At 43.8% G+C, this 24962-nt stretch overlaps 1 protein-coding gene across 3 annotated transcripts in view; it reads right to left on the bottom strand.

Moving 5' to 3' along the window:
- Positions 1 to 24962, bottom strand: part of TSEN34 (tRNA splicing endonuclease subunit 34) — a 235825-nt gene that overhangs the window by 142881 nt on the left and 67982 nt on the right. For all 3 annotated transcript variants that reach the window (XM_044081632.1, XM_044081641.1, XM_044081649.1), the window contains exon 2: positions 24394 to 24670. In XM_044081632.1, the coding sequence (XP_043937567.1) occupies positions 24394 to 24670 (277 nt within the window). The remainder of the gene's footprint in view (positions 1 to 24393; positions 24671 to 24962) is intronic.

Here is a 24962-nt window from a genome sequence, read left to right as displayed (position 1 = left end):
TGGCACATAGCAACAGTTATCCCACTCCACAAAGGGGGAGCCACCACGGACCCTGGGAACTATCACCCTATTAGCCTGACGAACCTGGTCTGCAAAGCCATGGAACGTATTATTATGGAACTAAACTCTGTTTCTGCATTTAAGCAAGCTTTTTCTTTCAGCATATTTACAACATAATTAATTTCAGCATTATATTAATAAAATCTAATAATTGGTAACCTCCAAACTCTGGACCCCATTCAGTTCTGGTATGTGAAAGGTAGATCATGCCTCCTGAACCTGATCGACTTCTTTGAGGCAGTCACCAAAGCCGTAGACAAAGGTAAGGTGGTTCACACAGCCTATCTTGCCCTTACCAAGGCTTTCAACACCATCCCCCATTCTGCAATTATAGATAAACTCACTAAGCTTGGTATAAATCCTTACGTCACAAGATGGGTTGCCAACCGGCTCACTGACAGAGCCCACACTGTAAAAGTTGCAGACTCCAAAGCCGACTTCAAACCAGTGACAAGTGGAGTACCACAGGGTTCAGTCCTGGGTCTCCTCCTGTTTGGTATCTACTTCTCTGAAGTACAGGCTAACACAGAAGGTCTCTGGCTAACGAAGTTCGCAGATGACTGCACACCAGGAGCCAAAGTCGAGTCCCCAAACGATGCAGATATCCTACAGAAGGGACTCACTGAGACATTCATGGTGCCAGAACCATGGCTTCAAGCTCAATGCCAAAAAGTGCATTGTCAACCCCTTTGGTAAAAACTCTGTACCCATGAACTACCACATAGGCGGCAGTCTACTTAACGCCGAATGTGTGATAAGAGACCTTGGGACCCAGGTGGACAGTAGTCTATCCTTTGATAATCACATCGGCACAGTAGTCAGGAAATCCTTCTACGTGGCACACCTCATCACGAAAGAGTTCTCATCCAGGAAAAAAGAGGTCATCATTCCCCTCTACTCGTCACTCAGACCCATTACAGGGTAAAACGCCCCATCTGGACTGTACCTCATAAGACATCTGCAACAGCTGGAAAGGCCACAGAAGTACCTCACAAAGAGGATTACCGGCCTCAAACAGATGCCCTATGCTGACAGTCTCAAAAAAACTCCAGCTTTACACCATAGCATATCGCCTACTCCGAGGTGATCTCTGCCTAACATACAAAGCTATATCTAACCACTGTCGAAAAATTGAAAGATGTGTAGCTGAAGGGCCACATTTTTCCTTTTGGAGTAACAGATCCCTTAAAAGGCATTTATGTTATAAACCTTGTAGGCATATGGGTATAATAGAATCTAACAGAATTGGGACATATGCCTGTATAAATTGCACAGCATGTGATTACATATACACAGAGGCACACTTTTCACATCCATATGCTCGTTTTAAGATAGATATAAGTTTCTATGCTGTTTGTAGAATTAGAATACCGTGTTTGTACCACATGTTATGTTTTTTATATAGGAAAAACTAACCGTTAGAATATTAGAATATTATAGAGACCTAGCAAATGCTATGGAGACTACTTGCACAGCATGAAGCTAAAGAAGGTCGAGGACACCTTTTTAAGTATATGGTTTTAGAAGTTAGAACAGATGGAGTAAGGGGTGGTGATTTAAGAAATACTACAGAGACAGCAGAAAAGAAATGGATTCTGTTGCTGAATGCAGGTAGATCACCTGATCTGAATACTAAGCTGTCACTGAAACCATTTTTGAAAGCTAGACCACTTAAACATTGACTAATAGCATACATGAATATATTTTATAGTTTTATGCATATACATATGTTTTTCATATATTCATATATTTTTATGTATGTTTCATTCATCTGATGCAGTACTTTTGGTGCATATATTTGACATCATCAGTACTAATGACGAAGAGAAGTATCACTGGTTAATGTATTATTTAAAATGGCCATGAGTTGTAAGTTTTCTTTGTCTGAAGAAGCAGGTGAATGACCGCAAAAGTGCTTGCAGTTTATTTGGTGCAATAAAGCTGTGTTTTTATAGTCTGCCATGTTTAACCGGTGTCTTATTGTTTTTTGCTATAGATTACATACCCTCTCAAATATATGAATGAAACTATCAAAATTATTCCCCTCTGTAAATTGTGGAAGAAATTTACTGAACTTTGTTGCTTCTGGGGTTCGGTTACTCCCTTCTCCATTACCTGCATGACTCGAGCGAACAGTCAGCATCTCCTTTTCGTGTTACCTCTGCCTCTCTCTCTCTCTCCTCAGCTTCCAGGCACCACAGTTTCTCATTTTCCTCAGTCTCTAGATGTCTCAGTCTCTCTGCTGCCTCTACTTCCAAACGCTTGGACTACAGCTCAAGTTCCTAACTTCAGATGGATTTTTAAGTCCTCTGTGGAAAGGCTGAGCTGTCCCGTAGAGAATTGTACATCTCCACGGCCACTCTGATTGTCCTCCTGGTTGCTATTCTGTGATGCAGCTGTGACTAAAGCTGCAATCATGTCTGTTTTAGTCGGGCTGGCATGCACCAGTCCTTTAGCCTGGCACATCTCAGACAACTGGCTCTTTGTCAGCTTGCCATACTCCTTTGCTGACATGCTTGCCTGCTCTTCCTGACTAACTAAGCTAACAAAAAAATAAAACAATTGTGATATGAACTCTGAATGTTCACTGCATGGCTGACAGTGTACAAACACCTTCAGTGACCACTGTACATAGGCTACAGGAATTCAATATCCACACCACTACAAGCCAATTAATTTGTGATGTGGCCAACTAACCACTGTCAACCAATTAATATGTGATGTGGATATCCCACTACTGTCCACCAATTAATATGTGATGTGGATATCTCACCACTGTCTACCAATTAATATGTGACGTCCCTGCACCTGCCCAATAATCAAGGAGCCTCAATCCTCACCACTGGCAACAGTGAGGGCCATACACAATGGGAGGATGACAAGTACAAACACAGTAAAGTACAATTCCCCTTGAGCACACAGAGATCAAAGTCAGTCAGGGGCTGGTTTCTTCCTCTTTCTCCAAATCCCCAGTAAGACTCACAACTGGCACAGCTATAGGTTTAAGATCTCAGCTGAGGGGTCAAGCCAAGACTTCCAGCACCCTCTCTGTCCAACCAGTGCTTCGTGTCCCTTCCCAAGTAGCTGACACACACACACTTTGAGATTTGATTTGTATACACACACACACACACACACACACACACACACACACACACACACCTGGGGAAGGCTGGCACATGTTTACTAGCTATGTCCCCTTTTGTCCAGGCTATAAGGTAGTTATCACTGCCACCAACCCCTCATCAGCTACTAGAAGGCCCTTACAAAGGGTGACTAATCCTACTGTGTAATGTTACTATTACCAAAATAGTAAGTGTGCCCAAGACTTGCAAGGCTATTTAGGAGTGGCCTGTACAGTGTTATCAAATACATATGCAAGTATTCTATGAGCTTAAATATGTCACACAAATATCAGCCACAAAGATAAATTTAAATATATGTCATAATAAATAATAAAAGATCAAGACAATACTCAAATAACAGTAACTGCAGAGTTCAGAATCTCAGGAAATATTTTAAAACAACACTGCATGACAGTCTCAAATAAATACAGAAAACATCTACACTAATCGTTACTATATTCCTATCTATATCCAAGAGAAATTACTTTTCTCTAGTTTATTTATTTTATTTTACATACTGTAGAGAAGGACAAGGCTCTCTATGCGACCTTACTAGCCAATCAGTAAAACAGTTCACTGTACCTATCCAGGCATGTCCAAAGGGCAGTTTCAGGTGTACTCCGGTCCAACTAGTGAATCTAGGCATTTTGAGGCAATGTTACAATTGCCTCATGTACACAGACGACCCTCTCCTCCTTCCACCAAACACTAACACATGCAAGAGATGCAATTATACAGCCAAAGTGGAAGCTAAGCTCTCTCAACCCAAGAATGGACCAGGCAAGTCAAGAGGAGAAGGGAATTACTTGCATGACACCACCAGTCTCACATAGACCTATGAAATCAGCACCGGCAAAAAACACCATAAATACATGAAAACATGCTCGGAGGCTCTAAATAAAAATCTGCAGAAGCAACAGAGACCTCCTAAGCAGACATCCAAGCAACCTCCACCCCCCAACCCAAACCATGAAACACATACTTCACAAAACCAGTGTGCCACACAATCACAGCCCTTAAGGCAAAATAACATACCAACACACTAGTAATAGGTGACTCTATAGTCAGGCACACTGACGTCCCACTCACTAGGCTGAATAAGGAGAAGGTTACTGTTAGCTGCCTGTCGAGTGCCAGGATCAGCCACATAACACAATCGCTCAGGTCACTCCAGAACAAGTACAAATATGACTCTATCATTGTCCATGTTGGTGTGAATGACCTGAGCCATACCTCCCTGGACTACATGAAAAGAGACATGGAGGATCACACAGCCCAGGCCAGTATGACCCTGACCCTGAGTAGCATCCTGCTCTCACCAAGAATGATACCACAGTATAGAGAAAAAAATTATCAATTTAAACAATTGGCTAAGCTTCTGGTGTCATTCAAAGGGGATCCAGTGTCTGTCAGCCTGGGATGACATGCTCGACAAGCCACGCTGCTTCGCTAGAGACAGCTTGCACCTGTCACCCTTCGGCTTTCGAATACTGGCCAAGGCTCTTGCCACGACCATAGTGCCTTTTTTAGGCAAGGCTCAAAGACAAACCCACCGACGTAAATAGCACAAGTAACAAAAAACTGAGGGTAATGCCAGAAGTCTAAACCTCAAAATGCACGCACTTGAGGCACTCCTCAGTATGGAGAAAATCAATATATGTGCTGTAACATAAACCTGGTTTAAGGCTCAGGAGAACACCATAGCACTACCAGGCTACAACTCATACCATACATTTCGGCAACAAAACCCAGTCCGAAATACAAAAGGCAGGGGAGTATCCATATTCATCAAGGATACCCACACCTCCAGGTTAGTGGCACAGCACGGTGCTTCAGAGATCATCCACGTGCAGCTAACAATGGGCAAAACTGCTATTCAAATTATAGCTTGCTACAGATCACCCACCATGTCCCAGGACCCCCACTCCGCATTCCTGGAAACACTGGGAAACATAAAGGTCCTACCAAACACTCTGATATTGGGTGATTTCAATTACCCAAACATTAACTGGGAGAACTACTCAAGCACAAACTCCCTTGCCCAACATTTCCTAGAATTTATAAACTCAAACACCCTGGATCAACTGGTCAACACCCCCACCAGAGGTGACATATATTGGACCTGGTCATCACCAACACGGGCGACTGGTGTTCCACACCGGAGGTCAACTCCTCGCTGGTTAGATCTGACCATAAACTAATCACTCTGGATATCCACATTCCACCACCACCCCCGGTCAAAGAAACCACCATGAAAAACTTTTCAAAAGCAAACTTCACGTTACTTAAGGCCAAGGTGGGAAGTTTCAAAGCCCCCATGCTAAAGGATAACTCTGTCCAAGCTGCAAAATCCTTAACGCACTCTATGGACACCTACAAGAATCCATGGATCGTGCTATCCCAAACAAAACCAAGACTCACTCCTCCAAGAAAAGGAAACCAGTCTGGTGGACCCCTGCCATAAACAAGCTATACAACAGGAGGAGGAAACTAGTACATAAAAAGAGTAAAATCCCAAGAAGGGAAGACATCCCCGATCAGTATCAGCAAGAATCTACATTCCCTCATAAGATCATCCAAGGCCAGCTTCGAAAGAAAAATTGCCATGGACTCCAAAGATAACCACAAGGCATTCTTTAGCTATGTCACGAATCTAAGTGGCAATTCTCAGATCTCCTCAGAGTTAGTGAAGAATGGCACAAAATACACTGAATCGACCGATATAGCCAACAACTTCACCCCCTTCTCAGCCCGAAAAGGACCCATAACTATACCAGAAGAATGTAGTGCCCCTGAAATCACAGACACTCAGGTTAAAACAGCCCTCTCCAAAGCCAAAAACTCAGCATCAATGGGACTGGACGGTGTCCCAGGCTGCATCCTATACGAGCTCAAAGATGAACTAACCCCTCACCTAAACACACTGTTTAAACTCAGCCTCTCCACATCCTATGTGCCCACAGAGTGGTGCACAGCAACGGTTATTCCACTCCACAAACGTGGAGCCACAACGGACCCTGGGAACAATCGCCCTATAAACCTGACTGGAGTGCATCATCATGGATCTCATTAACAGATACATTGGAAACCTCCAAATACTGGACCCTACCCAGTTCGGCTTTGTTAAGGGGAGATCATGCCTCCTAAACCTGGTGGACTTCTTTGAGACAGTTACAAAGGCTATAGATGAGGGAAAGTTGGTCCAGACAGCCTACCTAGACCTTGCAAAGGCCTTCAACACCATTCCCCACTCAGGTATTATAGACAAGCTCACCAGGCAGAACATAAACCCCTACTTCACAAGATGGATTGCCAACTGGCTCACGGACAGAACCTGCATGGTAAGAGTTGCGGGAGCTAGGTCTGACTCTAAACCGGTTACAAGTGGCGTTCCCCAGGGCTCAGTCCTAGGACCCCTCCTGTTTGGCATATACTTCTCAGAGGTACAGGCAAGCACAGGAGGACTATGGCTGACCAAGTTCACAGACGACTGCAAACTAGGGGCTATAACTGACACTCCGGCTGACACACATATCCTCCAAAAGGGTCTCACTGAGACAGATACCTGGTGTCAAAACCATGGCCTCAAGCTAAATGCCAAAAAGCGCATAGTCATCCCCTTTGGAAAAAACAAAGTACCCACAAACTACCACATAGGTGGTAGCCCCCTAAATACAGAAGATGTAATAAGGGATCTGGGGACCCAAGTAGATAGTAACCTCTCCCCTTTGATAATCACATTGCCAAAGTGGTTAGAAAATCCTTCTATGTGACCCACCTAATCACAAAAGGGTTTGCATCCAGATCGAAAAATGTCATTGGGCCCCTCTATGCATCACTCATCAGACCCATCATAGAGTACAATGCCTCATTTGGGATGTACCTTACAAGACACCTGCAACAACTGGAAAGACCACAGAAGTATCTCACCAAGAAGATCACTGGCCTCAAGCAGATGCCTTATGCATCCCGACTGAAGAAACTCCAGCTGTACTCTGTTGCATACCGCCTACTCAGAGGTGATCTCTGCCTGACATACAAGGCCATGTCCAACCCAGTATTGATGAACATGCTCCACCTAAAGAAAACCATATTCCCTAGAGCCACATGCTCCAGGGATCTAAACCTCACCACAACAATAAATAGGACGTGCTGGAGGGATAGACTCCTGTCCCAGAGACTTCCCATGCTCTGGAACAAGATTCCAGTCTACATTAGGCAGAGCTCCTCGCTAACCCCTCTTCAAGAGAAACCTTGACGAGTGGATGGAAAACAGAAAGTTTACCCCAGGGATCACTTCAATGGCTCTGCTGGACAGAGGCACAGGGAACTAATCTAAGGGGGTGGCGAAAGCTAACACATTTCGGCTATGCTTATAAATGCCTTCAGGCAGACAGCCTAGTACCTACCTATGAACATTTGTTGACCGGGATTGTCCGACTGAGCTGTTAAGCCCTTTTCAGCGGAGGCCCAGGGAGAAAATCTCCAGTACATAAGACAATAAAAAGTTAACAAAAGCCATTTACGGAAAGGTTTCAAGAGGTACTTACAAAACAAGGTTTTAAATGGTTGCAATAAAACAATGTCAGAAAAATATAAACAGTAGAAAAAGCAATAAATTCATTATGTCATCTGTTGCTAACATGTGTTGACAGAGGAGAGAAATGAGAGATAGACAGAATGAAGATTGGACTAAGATGTTGATGGCTTATGGTTTTGAGTGCCACGTATTAAACTAGTTAAGAAGTGTAGAGAGTGTTAACAGGTAGGAGGAGTGGAAGATGTATAAGTAATCTTCAGACAGTGGACTGTTTTGGGGATAACGGTAAGTTTATGGAGGGTGAGTGCAGTGGCAAGACCAGTGACTTTTTAAGTGTTCTTTGGTAGCTGCTTTGAATTGTTTAGATTGTTTTACTGACCTAACTTGAAAGGGGAGCTTGTTCCATGTAATGGTAGGATAATAGCTATAGAGGTTGCACCCAATTTTGGTCTTGGGTTTATAAATAAGTTTTATGTCTTGGTCAGAGCTACAGAGAGATCTAGTGATAAGTGTTATGAGAAATAAGAGGAGATGTTTGGACTGTAGGAAGGTTGGTGTTGGATAGCGTGTATAATCTGAAGCTGACAGAGAAGCTGGTGAGGTAGTTCAAAACAGTTTAACTGTTTAAGTGAGAGACAGTGACTTTTTTTTAGGTTTGGTGTGCTGAGAATATAGCTACCTTGTTGTAGGTTGATTCTAGTTTAGCTTATAGTGAGGAGTGGATGTTTGTGAGAATTTGGGAGCCACACATTAGACTGGGTAGGAGGTATGCATGAAAAAGGGTTACTTTTGTTTTGGTAGTAAAAAAAACTTTGTGTTTCTGTATAGGAGGCCTAATTTTTGATGGGTCTTCCTGATACAATTACTGACATGTAAGTTGAACTTAAGCTGATCATCTACAGTGACAGCTAAGAGTTTTGTTGCTGGTTCTATTACAATTTGAGTGTTATTGACAGACAGTACAGTGAAAGTAGATTTATGATGGTTAACATTTTTGGGAAGAAAGAGTAAGGGTTTTGTTTCTGGGGTTCAGAATAAGCTTTTTACTGGAGAGTGAATTAAAGGAAGCCTGTGTAACAGAGATGAGTTCAGAGGGAGAGTCTGAGTTGGTGATGACTGTAGAGTCATCTGCGTACTGTACAAGGGATGATCGAGGACAAGAAGTGTGGAGTAGATTAGTAAAGCTACTGAAAAGTAATGAGCCAAGAATAAATCCTTGGACAACATCCATTTTAACACGGAGAGGAGGGGAGAGAGGAGAGTGCCATCTCGCTGATTGAAGTCTGTCAGTGAGATACGTGGAAAACCAGGCAATAGTAGTGGCGGAGAAGTTAAGGTTAATCAGTTTGGTCAGATGTAGTGAGTGAGAGACAGTGTTGAAGGCTTTTGAAAGGTCAAGAAATATGTAAGAGACAAGTATGTTGCTATCTCTGGCCAGAGAAATTGTATTAGTAAAGGATATGAGGGCAGTAGTTGTATTGTGTTTAGGATGAAAGCCATGTTGTGTGGGAGTGAGCAGATTTTCCTGTAGTAAGTGTTGCATAACTTGTGTATGTATGCATTTTTCCAATAGTTTTGAGAGTGGTGAGAGGATAGCAATAGGTCTAAAGTTAGACATTTCAGTGGAGTCACCTCCTTTGTGAATAGGTAGAGTCTAAAATTCTTTCCAGATAGAAGGGACTTTTGACTCGGAGATAGAGTGGTTAATCAAGATAGATACAGGGAGAGCAAGAGACTCAGCTGATAACTGAAGGAAACAGGGAGGAATATTGTCAGCTGATGTAGAACAGGGTTTTAGTTTGGACAGTAGATGTAGCTAGTAGGTACAATTCTGAAGTAAAAAGTATTAGAGTTTATAATAGGAGAGGGCTTGGACAGGTTAGTTGCAGAGGGGTTAGAGTTAATCATCTTGGATATGGATTCAATAACATAGGTGTTAAAGATGGAGGCAGTTTTGTGATTTCTGAGTTCCTTGCATTTTTGGAGATCAGATGGGAGCTTAGTTTTTAGCCAAGTTTTCCACATCCTTTCATTAGGGTGCGAGTACCATTGGTTAGCCTCATGGCCCACCTAATCACAAAAGGGTTCGCATCCAGATCAAAAGAGGTCATTGTGCCCCTCTACTCATCACTCATCAGACCCATCATAGAGTACAATGCCCCATTTGGGATGTACCTTACAAGACACCTGCAACAGCTGGAAAGACCACAGATGTACCTCACCAAGAGGATCACTGGCCTCAAACAGATGCCCTATGCAACTCGACTAAAGAAACTCCAGTTGTACTCGGTCACATACCACCTACTCCGAGGTGATCTCTGCCTGACATACAAGGCCATATCCAACCCAGAATTGATGGACATGCTCTACCTAAAGAAAATCTTATCCCTTCGAGCCACACGCTCTAGGGATCTAAACCTCACCACAACAATAAATAGGACGTGCTGGAGGGATAGATTCCTGTCCCAGAGATTTCCCATGCTTTGGAACAAAATCCCAATCTACATTAGGCAGAGCTCCTCGCTAACACTCTTCAAAAGAAACCTTGACGAGTGAATGGGAAACCAAGTTTACTTCGGGGATCACTTCAAGTGGTTCTGCTGGACAGAGGCACAGGGAACTGTGCCTGTTCACTGTTCGACAGAGGCACAGTATACTAACCTCGAAAAAGGGCATAGCAAAATTAATTTAAAACGGGTGGCAAAAGCCAAACACACTCTGGCTAGGCTTATAAATGCCCTAGGGCAGATAGCCTAGTATGAACCTATGAACTAATCTAATGGGGCAGCGAAAGCCAACACATTCTGGCTAGGCTTATAAATGACTTTGGGCAGATAGCCTAGTACCAACCTATGAACCTATGGGGATATGTCAGATTTTATATGAACTGAGAGAAGAGGTGCAAGTGAGTAAAGAATGTTAAGGAAGGTAGAGTTGAACGAGTGGACTGCTTCCTCGAGGGAGAGTTCAGTGAGATAATTCCAGTTAATGCTTGAGTGGAGGGTTTAAAAGCGTTAGGGCGGAAGTTGGATAGTTTGCGACAGGTTACTTATCTACGTGTGTGAGGAATGAATTTAAGAACTTTTATTGGGGAGTGATAGTTTAGGGAGTTGGGAAGAGTTTCTGGGTTATGAAATTTGGAGGAATCAGTGACTAGTATCCAATCAATAAGAGTGCTTGGGAAGTGGGAGTTGTTGGTGTGGGTAGGTTCTGAGATTAGTTGAGTAAAGTCATGTAAGTTAATGCAGGAGGTAGAATTAGGAAAATGGAGAGTTAGCCAGTTAATATTAACATCCCCAAGGATGATGGTTCATTTGGAAAGTGTTCAGAGAAATATGAGAGAATGTTTTCCAACAGGTAAATGTGGTCCTCTGGAGAAATATAAATGGCTGCTACAGTGATAGTAGAGTAGTTATTGAATTTAAAGTTGGCTGTCAGGATTTCAGCCAGAGGAAAATATGGGATAGGTTCACTGAGACAAGTAAGAGTTAGGTTGTTGGAGTAGACAATGGCAACTCCACCCCCTTTTCTCTTTTGGCGATCTAGACGAAGTATATTATAACCATGAGGAAGAATATCTCCATTAGGGGTTTGAGTTTTCAGCCAAGTTTCTGTTAGGGTGATTATGTCTGGGGTGAGACTGGTAATCCAGGCATGGAATTCACTGGTTTTGTTAAGTATACTTTTAATGTTCATTGAGTAAAATGAGATGTGTTTTTTTGTGAGGGTAGGGACTTGGTTGGGAGAGGTAGCATTATTAGTAGGGGAGGAAAAAATGGGACCTGGATTAGGATGAATGTCTACTAACACAAGTAGGGCTTCAGAGACGAAGTAGAGTTTGTATTATGCGGGTAATAGCAGAGGTATTTTGTTTTAATTTTTGAATGGATAGTGTGGGACAGAGGAATTTTAATTTTAGGAAGAGGGGTATTCAGAGGGAAGATAGATGAGGAAATGAAGAAAGCAGTTACTTACCATTAGCAAGGCAAGTGCAGATGGCGATGATGATTGATGTTTCCAGGTCAAAGACAAAATACAAAAGGCCAAGTCTCTCTGAGAGAGCTCTTAAATTAATATCAAACATTACTGCTGGTTCAGGTTGGATGACATCACTGTCACCCAACTTCAGTTCGCAGGTTAACAGAAACTAACATCTCTGTTAAAAACACACATCTCGCAGATGTTTTCTCAGAACTGGAAGTTGTAAAAAGTACAGTTTTGTACCTACCATAAATGTAGATGTTCGAAGATCCACATTGCTGCAGTCATAACCTGTGGGTAGTCCGCTGTCCTCGGTCGGCCCGAATACCAAAGTGTTAGGCTGGCGTCGGTCATGGTCGCTCAGATCTGACGTGAGTACGCCGTGGTATTAAAGCGCATGACCGACGTCATATCCTCAGTCTTTCTTGCCCCAGATGTCAGAAGGCCCTAAAAAGAAAGGCCATAGCCAAAAAACAGAAAACCTCCAAAACCCATGTATAAACAATATTTACAACCCAAACCACACAACCACTCCAAACTACAGAGGAGAAGGAGGGAGGGTAAATTGGACTGCAGCAATGTGGATCTTCAAACATCTACATTTATGGTAGGTACAAAACTGTACTATGTTCTTCATCTCACATTGCTGCAGTCATAACCTGTGGGTAGAATCCCAAAGCAAAGGTAAAGGGAGGTTGGCAAAATCATAAAGCATTGGGAGCTGCTAACATGCCCTGTAAAACTGCAGTGGCAAACCCAGCCCTAGATTTGGAATAATGAGGGAGATGGTAATGTTTAGAAAAAGTGTGCACTGAACTCCAAGTAGCTGCTTCCAAAATATCTTTAGTAGCTACACCCCTTAAAAAGCAGTAGAAGTGGCAGTAGCCCTAGTGGAATGAGGTCTAAATCTAGCCGGAATCTCCTTACCATGATGAGAATAACAAAAAGCAATACAATGGCCAATCCACTTAGAAATAGTTTGCTTTGAAACAGGTTTCCCCTGGGAGCCCAAAGCAAAAGAAACAAATAACTGTTGAGACTGTCTGAACCCTTTAGTTCTGCTCAAATAATAACGCAACTGCCTGTGAATATCTAAAGTGTGTAAAATTTTCTCCCCTTTATTTTGGGGATCAGCATAAAATGTAGGCAAATGAATAGATTGGTTCAAGGCCACATTTGAAACCACTTTAGGCATAAAAGTAGGGTTAGTATGCATGGATACCCTGTCCTTATGAAAAATCAGGAAGGGCTCAACTGCCATTAGAGCCTGTAATTCAGATACCCTTCTAGCAGACGTAATGGCCAACAAAAAAGCAGTCTTCCAAGACAAAAACTTCAACTCGGATGTAGCTGCAGGTTCAAAAGGAGGTAAAGTGAGTTTTTCCAACACAAAATTGAGATCCCAGGAAGGAGTAGGAGCTCTACGTGGGGGTCTTATGTTCTTTGCCCCTCTAAGAAATTGCTTAAACAAAGGATGAGAGAATAATGGTGGGTCACAGTCATAGTGAGCAGAAATGGCTGCAGCATGAACTTTTACAGAAGAGAAAGACAAACCCTTGTCTAATAATTCTGTAAGATACTGAAGTGAAACACTCAAATTAGGCCCTGAAACATCAAAGCTCTTTGCTTTGCTCCAAATAAAAAATTTCCTCCATTTAGCAGCATAAACTTTCCTTGTACTAGGCCTTCTGGCCTCCAAAATGACATTCAAAACTTGTTGAGGAAGCTGCGACCCTCCAGGTGCTAGAACAGAATATGCCAGGCTGTCAGATGCAGGGACTGTATCCTGATATTGAGGAAATGATTGCCTGCCTGGGACAAAAGGTGTGGAATTGATGGCAAAGGCCAAGGGGGCTCCCGTACTAAACTCCTCAGCAGAGGGTACCAATGCTGCCGTGGCCAATCTGGAGCTATTAGAATCATGGAGGGCTTGTCCTGTCTGACCTTCAAGAGCACCTTGGGAAGGAGAGGCAGAGGAGGAAAGGCATAGACGTGAAGATTGTTCCAACTGAATGATAGAGCATCCACTTTCCAAGTTTTTGGATGAAACATTTTTGTGCAAAACTTTGGCAACTGGAAATTTAGTGGAGAAGCGAACAGATCTATGCCTGGAGTCCCCCAAATCACTGTCAACTGTTGAAATACATGAGGATCCAACTTCCACTCGTGGGGATCCACCATCTGTCTGCTCAAAACATCCGCTAAGGAGTTCTGTGCTCCTGGCAGAAACCTTGCCTGAAGAGTGAGGTGCAAACTGAGAGCAGTCTCCCACAAAATCATAGCTTGCCTGCAAAGAGGGTACGAATGGGTTCCCCCTTGCTTGTTGATGTACCACATGACAGTTGTGTTGTCTGTTTGAATCAACACTTGTCCTGGGTGAAGTAGATCCTTGAAAGCCATCAATGCAAATTGGACTGCTAACATCTCCTTCAAGTTGATATGCAAATGTTGAAGTCTGGCAGGCCACGTGTCTTGAACCCATTTTCCATTGAGGTGTGCTCCCCAAGCCTTGTCTGAGGCATCTGTCGTTAAGATCTGACTCACCTCTGGTCGGGTCACAGAGAGTCCCTTGTTTAGGTGACATTCCTGAGCCCACCACAAAAATTCCTTTTGAATGCAAGGTATTATCTGAATGACAGTGTCCAAATCGTGGCAGTGTTGAGTCCATACACTTGAGATACCATTGTAGCTTCCTCATATGCAGTTTGGCATTGGGAAGCACCAGAATACAAGATGCCATGAACCCCAAGGCTTGAAGGACTGTCCTTGTAGTCAGCCTGGACCGTAGAGACAACTGTTGGAAGTAAAGTGTAAGATTTCTTTGCTTGTCCGGGGTCAAAAAAGCCATCTGAGAGGCTGTATTCAGTCTCACACCCAGAAAGCACATTTCCTGAGAGGGTACTAGACTGGACTTTGTTTCGTTCACAGAATACCCCAGGCACCTTAACACTGCCATAACATACTGTAGATGGTGAAGTAGCTTGTCTTTGTCTTGAGCAAGAATCAGGCAATCGTCCAAATAAGGATAAATTTGTATTCCTCTTAACCTTAAGAAGGCTATCACTGGAGCCAGAACCTTTGTGAACACCCTGGGCGCAGTAGATAAGCCAAAGGGCAATGCAGAGAACTGATAATGTAAAGTCCCAGCCGAAACGCAGGAATCTCCTGCAACTGGGCCTGATAGGAATATGAAGATAAGCCTCTTTGAGATCCAGAGTTACCATCCAGTGATCTTTGCCCAACAGAGGCAGAAGTTGTTGCAAAGTCAACATTTTGAATTTTGGAATGTCCAGGTAGGTGTTGAGGATAGATAAATCCAAAATTGGCCTCCAAGTGTTTCCTTTCTTTGGTACAAGAAACAGGCGAGAATAAAATCCTAGGCCCACTTCTGACAGAGGGACCTGCTGTATAGCCCCCATTTGAAGAAGTAAAGAAATCTGTTTGTGAGCCTCTACCCTTTGCTGAGGAGGAACGTCTGGCATGCCTGTGAAAGGAGGCAATGTGTGGAAATAAAACTTGTAGCCTCGGTCTATAATGTCCAACACCCATTTGTCCTGGGTGACTAAAAGCCAATTTTGTCTGAAAAGTGCCAACTTTCCTCCCAGAGGAGCTGCCAGACAGGAAGGATCTGGCAGCTGAAGATGCAGGTCATTGGGTCTGTTTACGAAAGGACTGGCCCCTGCCCTCACCTGTAGATTGTGCAGGGGAACTCCACGTTCTAGGCCTGAAAGAACCCTGAGCTCTGCCCCTACCACGTCTAGATCTTCCCCTAGACTGTAAATCAGAAGAAGGGTAAGCCCATCCCTTAGTAGGCCAATTTCTGCTAAACCTAGAGGGCTGCACCTGCAAAAAATCCTTAACAGTCTGCATAGACTTAGCTTTGTCTTCCATTTTCTTCAAGACAGACTCCACAGGAGAACCAAACAAAACTTCAGATTGAAGAGGAGCATCCAAAATTCGAGCTTCAACATGCTCTGACAAGTTCTGATCCTTAAGCCAGGCGTGCCTACGAATAACTGATCCAGTGGCAGCTACCCTGGAAGAAGCCTGTAAAGCATCGAAACCACATTGCAAAGAATGCTTACCCACCTGATCAGAGGCATGAACCAAATCCTGTAATTCCTTACACTCTATGCCCTCTGCCAAAGCATCTACCTTAGACTTTAACTGAGTAAGGAGAAAATTCTGGTACTTCAACATATGAAACTGGCAATTCAAAGCCCTCATTGCTAGAGTGGAAGAGGTATACACTTTTTTACCCCACCTATCCAAAGCTCTAGAATCTTTATCCATAGGAACTGGATTCTTTACAACAGAAGCCTTGACACCCTTAGGACCCTGGCTAATAGTTTCTGGGTCAGCCCTAGGGCTCTTATACAGATATTTATGAGCCTCTGGCACTCTGTAATACCTATCTGGTTTAACCGGTGCAGGAGGCAAAGAGTCTGGATTAAGGGAAGCCTCAGAGAAAACATCCTGAACAACATCCAAAACAGGAGGTATAGCCAAGGGCCTATGTTGTGGTAAAAACAAAAATTCCCTAAGCCTCTTTCGGGAATCTGAGAAATCCTGACCTTCCCATTTAAAATGCTCCCTCATAGAATGCAGGGTTTCTGAAAAAGAAAAATCCTCTGAAGGGGAAGCAGAAAGACTAGAATCCTCTGCGTCTGAATCAGAATAAGGAGAAAAATCCTGAATGTCTTCAGCCGAAGACTCTGAGTAATCTGAAGAATGTTCCAAACCTTCCACCCCTGGCTCCACCCTAGGCCTCTTATCTGGGGGGGGGCATAGAACCTCTGATTAAGGAAATCAAATCTTCTGCCATTTTTAGCATGTGTTTTTTAGGTACAGAACCTGCAGAACTAGGACTGACACCAGAGGAAGACAAACCAGGCCTGACCTTGGAAGGTACCTTAGAGACAGAAGGGGAAGGCCTAACCACCTTATGCAAAGAAGGGAGTACAGCAACCTGAGAGGCTCCCTCAGCCTGACCCGACTCCTGAGAGGCCACATCTTGCAAAATTAACGGATCCCCCTGAGACTCAGCTGAAACCTCGGCTGGATCCACAGATTCCACCGTAGTTTCTAAAGAACCGGCGTCCGGAACGGACGACTCATCCTGCTTGGACTTTAACGATTTTTCTTTGCGCTTCTTAGCGGTAGCGGGCGTCGGAGGATCCGACGGCATATTGTAATTACACCGCCATCAAGACAAGCCTAGCGCAATCTAACCTACGTTTAATGGTGCGCTTATTAAATCTAGCACAAAAGCAACACCCAACTACGTCGTGCTCAGGCCCCAAACAAGGAATACAGAGAGAGTGGTAATCCCTATGAGGTATCTGTTTCCCACAAGAAATACAATTATTCACTTTTTCTGACATCCGGATTTAACTGAGGCAAGAAAAGACAAAAATATTCCCCAACGGGGTACTTAGCCCAACTTGGTTCCGGTCTGAAACTCAGAATACGAAAATTTCAGAACGCCGAACGGCACTTGCAAACGCTGCTTCTGCTTCGGACCATGCGGCAAGAAAGACTGGGGATATGACGTCGGTCATGCGCTTTAATACCACGGCGTACTCACGTCAGATCTGAGCGACCATGACCGACGCCAGCCTAACACTTTGGTATTCGGGCCGACCGAGGACAGCGGACTACCCACAGGTTATGACTACAGCAATGTGAGATGAAGAACATCAATTAAACACTTTTACATTTTAGACCTAGTAATTACTTATCTCCAAGACAATAGAAAAACCTCTAGCTCTAGATATTGTGTCTGCTTCACTGAAACTGAGAGATAACACAATCATAAAACACTTTAATTTCAACTTATTTTCTTGAAGCTTTGTAAGTTAATGCTGTATGTTCCAGCTTCTACTATTAAAACATACATTTACACAGGTATATAATTTATATACATTTCTGTTCTTTTCCAGTACGGTACACTGTGGACACATCCTTGAAGCTCAGTACTGTACAAACCCTGTTCAACACACACTTCTACACCAGCAGTTTAATATGCACATAATATACAGTTCTTGTACATTTGTAAGACAAGCATATGAATCATGTTGAAATTCACAAATGACATGATTATTCACAAAATTCCAGATAGCTGGCCTGGCCTGGCAGTGTCACAGGACCTACTCTTTGTTATTTGATGTTTCCATTCTCTCACATTATTTGTTATTTCACAGCCACCTCAAGCATTATAAGTTATGTTGTACTGTGTTTTCTATTTGTTTCAAAGAAACAACAGTTATGTACGTGTGACGATCTAACAATGGACCTGTAATCAAGGAGCCTCAATCCTCACCACTGGCAACAGTGGGGGCATACACTGGGAGGATGACAAGTACACACACAGTATTTCCAGATGCAGCTCTCTGTCTCTCTGCATCAAGTGCAGTTCCCTTAAGAGCACACAGAGACCACAGTCAGTCAGGGACTGAATTTTCCCTCTTTCTCCAGATCACCAATAAGACTCCCCACTGGTACAGCTATAGAGTTGACATCTCAGCTGAGTGGAAAAGCCATGACCTCCAGCACCCTCTCTGTACAACCAGTGCTTCGTGCCCCTGCTGACACTGACACACACACACACACACACACACACACACACACACACACACACACACACACACACACACACACACCTGGGAAAGTCTGGCACAGGTTTACTAGCTATGCCCTGTTTTGCCCAGGCTGTAAGACAGTTACCACTCCCACTAGCCAACTCCTTATCAGCTACTTTAAGGCCTTTAACAAAGGGTGTTCAATTTTACTGTGTAATATTAATATTAACGCAAATGGTTTGACTAAGAGGAAGGCTATTATGAGTGGCCCACACAGTGTCACCAAATAAATATGCAAGTACGCCCAAAACTTAATCTCTAGGATGACCATCCATAATGAAAGGTTTAAATACATTTAATAATAAATAAAAGAACAAGAAAATACTCAGTATATATTCACATTGACATCAGAATTCAAAATCACAGGAAATATTTAAAACAACATTACAAGGCAGTCTCAAATAAACATATCTAAACTAATCTTTGCTATATTCCTGACTATATCTAACAGAGTTACTCTTCTTCTTCTTTCGGCTTCTCCCATTAGGGGTCACCACAGCGGATCATATGTTTCCATTTCTTCCTGTGCTCTGCATCTTGTTCTGTCACACCACCTGCATGTCCTCTCTCACCACATCCATAAACCTGATCTTAGGCCTTCCTCTTTTTCTGTTACCTGGCAGCTTCATCCTTAGCATCTTTTTTCTCCAACTTACTCTGCATCCCTCCTCAGCACATGTCCAAACCAACGTAACCTTGCCTCTCTGACTTTGTCTCCAAACCTTCCAACCTGGGCTGACCCTTTAATATACTTATTCCTAATCCTGTCCACTCTTGTCACACCCAGTGCAAATCTTAACATCTTTAACTCTGCCACGTCCAGCTACGACTCCTGCCTTTTTGTCAATGCCACTGTCTCCAACCTATATAACATAGCTGGTCTTTACTATGCCCTAAAACTTGCTTACAGAACAAGGCAGATGTGGCGAATAATTCTTGTAGTTGTTGTCAGGTCCAAGACAGAATACAGAATGCCCTGTCTCTCTGAGAGAGTTCTCAAATTAATCACTAATATTACTGCTGGGATAGCTTGCAGAATGACTTCATTTCTTGTCATCTGACTCTATCCCAGGTGAAACCCCCACTGCCTGCTGGAATCTGCAGTATTTAGCATCTACCTGCAAAATACATCGACTTCAGACTTTTGGCAGATGCTGGAAGTCATAAAACAATTGCATTCTTTCATGCTTTCAAAACTAGTGATTAACTGACTCTAGTACAGCGATTGTGTCTCTGCTACATTGAAAACTGAGATACCAATGGCATAACCATAAAGTAATTTAATATCAGTTGTTTTTTTCTAAAATTTAGTAGACTGAGGTTAACTTCCTGTATTCCAGTTTCCACTATTAAAATATATACATTCAAACAGTTACAATAGTGCATGTACATTTCTGTTCTCTTCCAGTAGAACACACTGTGGCTACATTTCAAACAGCACTCTGCAAATACCTTTTTCAACACACACGTATATCAAACTGCTTGTACAGATGCATGACATAGAGCTCAAATAAATCCATAGACACAAGCATCCTGCACGAATCATTTTGATACTTACTAATGACACACAACTACCTACAAAATTCCAGTTAGCAGCTGGCAGTATGTACTTCCATCACAGTACTTACCATAACTTAGTATCTGTGTTATCTTACTGCAGTATTCTTCAAGTCTGAGTCTTGGATCTGATGTCGGATCCGATCCGGCACTTTACCAAGCAGATTCAAGGCTTGAGCTTTTCCCACTCCTATAATTGCTTTCTACCTTCTAATCCTCAGATACAGTTTGCTAGCCAAGGACAGGAAACACTAAGGTGCCTGACTATCCAACTAGACATAGGCAAAAATGGCATTAGAACCATGAAAGGCAGTAGCTCAACGGCCTAAAACCCCAGCCTCTCCAGAACCACCAGGACAAGGAAGGGGGAGGGTGCGGGAAGTGATGAATAATGAAACAGAATAACATAGATACCAAGTTATGGTAAATATATAACTATTCATCTGATGTTATCCGTTTCATTATTCATCACATGTGGGTTGGAATCCTCAGCTACAAAGAACCCCGAGCGGCCCTATGGAAGGATGTACCTGAGCACTGTGGAATCAAAAGATGTTCTGCTTCTAGAGATCATATCCAGTTTACAATGCGCCATAAAATTATGAGGAGTGGACCACGTGGCCATAGCACAAATCTCATCCAGGGACATCCTGGCAGTGAAGGCCAAATAAGTAGCCACTGACCTTAGAAAATGCACCTTAGGATGGCAAGGCAGCTCCGTCGTCCACAGAGTAAACTAGAGAAATACAACTAGGCCATGTCTGTTAAAGGAAAAAAATAAACATGAATAACTGGTCAGATTTTCTGAAGGATTTAGTCCGATGTAAATAAAATCTCAGCTGATGATGTACATCCAAAGTATGGAGGAGATACTCACCCTTATTATAGACATTAGGAAATAAATGAGGCAACTGGACAGCCTGGTTGAGATTTATTTCAGTAGCTACTTTAGGCATAAAGGAGGGGTTAGTTCATAAAGTCACTCTGTCCTTATGAAAAACAATATAAGGCAGTTTAGAAGATAAGGCCTGCAATTCAGAAACTCTTTTGGCCAAAGTAATAGCTACCAGAAAGGCAGACTTCCAGGAAAGATATTTGAAACCATAAGAATGAACAGGCTCAATGTCAAATCCCAAGGAGGGGCCAGATTTTTGACTGAAGGCCTCAGAAGAAAAAGCACTGGCCATTCAAGAGGTACCTTACGCTGTACTGGAGGTCAGCCTCATCGAAGAATGGGCAATAGAAGAAAGAGTGGTGAGTCTGGGAGACACCTTCTTGAGGTCCTCTGCCGGCATCAACTCTGGTGAGCTCAGAGACCAGATCTCTTTGGAGGCGGGTAAAATGCACCAAATAATTCAGGGTTCTCAGGCCAAATGTGGCTGAAGCATAAATGCACTTCCCATGTCTGTCAATCACCCAGGATTCATGGTTAGTGGGATGGACACCTGGGAGCTGTTCCACCAGCTCCTTCTATTGTGGCTTCAGCAACCAAAATAGCATTGACTGGCACTCCCTTGCTCCAGTGCTCTCTGTTTCCAAGGGGGCTCAAAACGTATCTGCTTTTTTGGGAACCGGTTCCACAGTGTCAGGTTCCTTCCATGCCCTGCGTGCAATAAGATCAATTAGCTTGTCCACAGCGGGGGAGACCCAAGAAGTAGATGGAACCATCCCAAAAGCCTTCAGAAACACAGATTCCTCTGAAGATGGGGGCTGGGGATACCAGCTGCCTTTTTGCTTTAACAGCTCCAGAATGTCCCCGAAGCAGAAGTCATCTGGAGGATATCTGTGGGACCCGTCCCCTTCATCAAAACCTGTGTCCTCCATAAAGGACTCCTTAGGGAAGTCCAAGTGCCTCCTCCTGCACAGTCTCTTCTGAGGAGGCTCTTCTGTAAGGGGCTCAGGAGAGGAAAGTGAAAACAGGGGAACCCCAGGGGTTCTTGGCACCTGAAGGCTATCTTGGGAGGACTGACCCTGGACACGATGAATGGGCTCAGGACACCTCATAGCAACGAGCTTGTACATTCCCCTGAAGGGGGAAGAACACACTGCTCCTGATTCGGAGAAGGTCGTCTCTACCACCCAAAAAGCCGAAGAACTCAAGGAAATGCTGTACCCATGCCCCATAGATGAAAACACAAGGGAAGGGGGGAGTGGAGGCCACCCGAGGACTGGGCCCCGGGGCGGTACCAGACCAGAGGTGTCTAAGGCCGATACCGCCAAAGGAGTCTGAAAAACCTGGAATAGAACCCCTTCCCCAGGGACCTGGGGCCGAGACCTGCACTGCTCTGATGCCACAAGAACCGAGCTAGTCAGAGACCATGGAGGAAAAGGGAAAACTCACATTCCTGGATCTCCTGATGCCTCCCTAGGGGAAACCTGGGACCTGGATTCCAAAACCACAGCACTCGGAAGAGGAGAAGCCAGTTGAGGAGCTGGGGACCTCTCTGAGCCTGAGCGGGCTGGGGATGTAAAAAGATCCATCTCTTATCTGGGCCCTAAGGAGACTCCTCATCATCTTCCCCATGTCTGAAGGCAAGATGCTCTAGGAGGATCTGGAAGAGGTTGGAAAATGTGTGGACTTAGAATGGGAAGCTGGCTGTGATCCCACCAATATGTGGCATTCCCGACCCGGAGAACAAGTTTTGTGTCTAGGTTTCGAACACTTCGGATCCGTAGGAGATCTAACTGGGAAGCCCAGAATAACTAGCTCTGGATCCGACGAACAGGTTGGATCTGAGCCCTAAAGAATAACATGTCTCAGATTCAGGGGAGCTAAAGGAGCCAAGGGAACAGAGGTAGGATACAAGGGTCTCTGATCAGAAGAAACCTCAGCAACAGAAGACGGATCCTGAGCCTTTGGATTCAAACCCACTGAGGACTGCTTCGGATCCAAGGGACTGTGATCCAAGAGTTTTGGATGTTTCTGAGCAGCCAGAGGAGAAAGACCCCAGAGAGGTGGAGGAGGCTTTTCTCTTCGAGTCTTTACGGTTGCTAGAAGAGGGGAGAGCCCGAAGCAAAGGGGCTCCCTTGTGCCATGCCCTTGAGAAGATGCTTGTTCTGGGAATCTGCCAATGCCAGAGGACTGAATGCAGCACAAACTGAACATTTAGCCTCAAGGTGGTCAGATCCCAGACAATAAACACATTTCTTGTGGGTGTCAGAATTTACTTAAATCCGGTAGACTTGTCTGACATGTCCTATCAGCAAAGACACACAGACAGAAATCCCGGTCCATGTGAGGCAGAGCACCTCGCTGACTCTGTTCAAGAGAAATCTAGACCTGTGGATGGGAGATCGTAGGTTTACTCCAGGAATCAACTCTGTGTCACTGCTGGACAGAGACACAACAAACTAATGGGCACAGTATTTTTTCATATAAGGGGTGGCGTAAGCCACAATAATTTGGGCTAGGCTTATAAATGCCTTAGGGCAGATAGCCTAGTATAAACCTATGAACCTATGACACAGACACACACAGACATAGACACACACAGACACACACAGACATAGACACACACAGACACACACAGACATAGACACACACAGACACACACAGACATAGACACACACAGACATACACACACACAGACACACACAGACATACACACACACAGACACACATAGACACACAGACACACAGACACACAGACACACAGACACACACAGACACACAGACACACACAGACACACACAGACACACAGACACACACAGACAGACAGACACAGACAGACACAGACAGACACAGACAGACACAGACAGACACAGACAGACACAGACAGACACAGACAGACACAGACAGACACAGACAGACACAGACAGACACAGACAGACACAGACACACAGACACACAGACACCACAAATTACACAGCTAAAAAGAGAACAAACCTAAACTACAGAGCCCCAAACTACCCACGGAGATCCTAATAAGTAGCAGAGGCAAAACCCACGCAACCTGAAAAGAAATAGCCACAACAAAACCCAAAAAGCCTCAAAACACTAGACTAAGGGGGAGGAATATGGAAAAACGGCACCAAGAGACGAAAGGGAAAGCAAGGTAAAAGAGAAACACCTAACGGGAGCTAAATAGGGAAAGGAAAGAAACTAACTACCCAAGAAATTTAGAAAATACACACTAAACAGAAGAAAATTCCAGGAAAAAAAACCTGATTGACTCTGTGAGCCAGGAATCACATCTGTAGCTAAATGCAGCAAACGAAATCTCAGGATTATACGGCAGAAAAGGATTATGGGAGTGGCGGGAGCTCGAGCCTTGAATCTGCTCTGTAAAGTGCCAGATCAGATTCAACACTGGATCCAAGACCCAGACGTGATGAATAATGAAATGGATAACATTAGATCTTACTTTTTCTCTAGGATTATTTTGGCTGTAATATGATAATTTGTTATTCATTTTGGAGCTTTGGGCCTCCACTTAGAATAGGCTGCACTGAGTCAGACTTTTCTAGTCAGCAAACCAACAATGTTACCTCCATTTCCTTGTTGCCAACATCCTGTTCTCCTCCAGGCATACTCCTGACCAATACAGCAGCCTTGATTTCTAGGAGAAGCCTTGCCTCCTCAGGAAGCAACTGCAGTGGCAGCCCCAGGCGCATATTCTGCTGTGGCTGCCGAGCTAGTGCTCCCACCAGACACCCTGTCAGTCTATGCTGTTCCCGGATTTCCCGAGCATCCTCTGCATTCCAGACGAAGGGGGTTCCTTCCTTGAGATGGATCTGGATCATCAGTGCTCTCTTGTTGGGCAATCTGAAAAATTAAATGAAAATCATTAAAGTACTTAATATGCAGTGGCTAAACATCCACTTCCATTTACTTCCCGTCAAAAAGTGGTGCTGACCATAGTTCTATACACTACCACAATGCATTCCACAGAATAAGGGTCAAACAGCCACACATCCTGATGGCACATGAAGCCTCAGTTAAAATATCCTACAAAACTCATAAGCATATTTGTGTTCTTAAATGAACATATAATGGCACTTCACAAAACAAATAACAATGAAAGCAATAAAAGAAATTATCACAAGAACAAAGGTAT

This window comes from Protopterus annectens, chromosome 1.part1 (assembly GCF_019279795.1).
Source record: "Protopterus annectens isolate FY-2018-M chromosome 1.part1, PAN1.0, whole genome shotgun sequence".
NCBI classification, from domain to species: Eukaryota; Metazoa; Chordata; order Ceratodontiformes; family Protopteridae; genus Protopterus; species Protopterus annectens.
The sequence above is the reverse complement of the archived record's forward strand: the minus strand, read 5'-3'. Positions and strand labels throughout refer to the sequence as shown.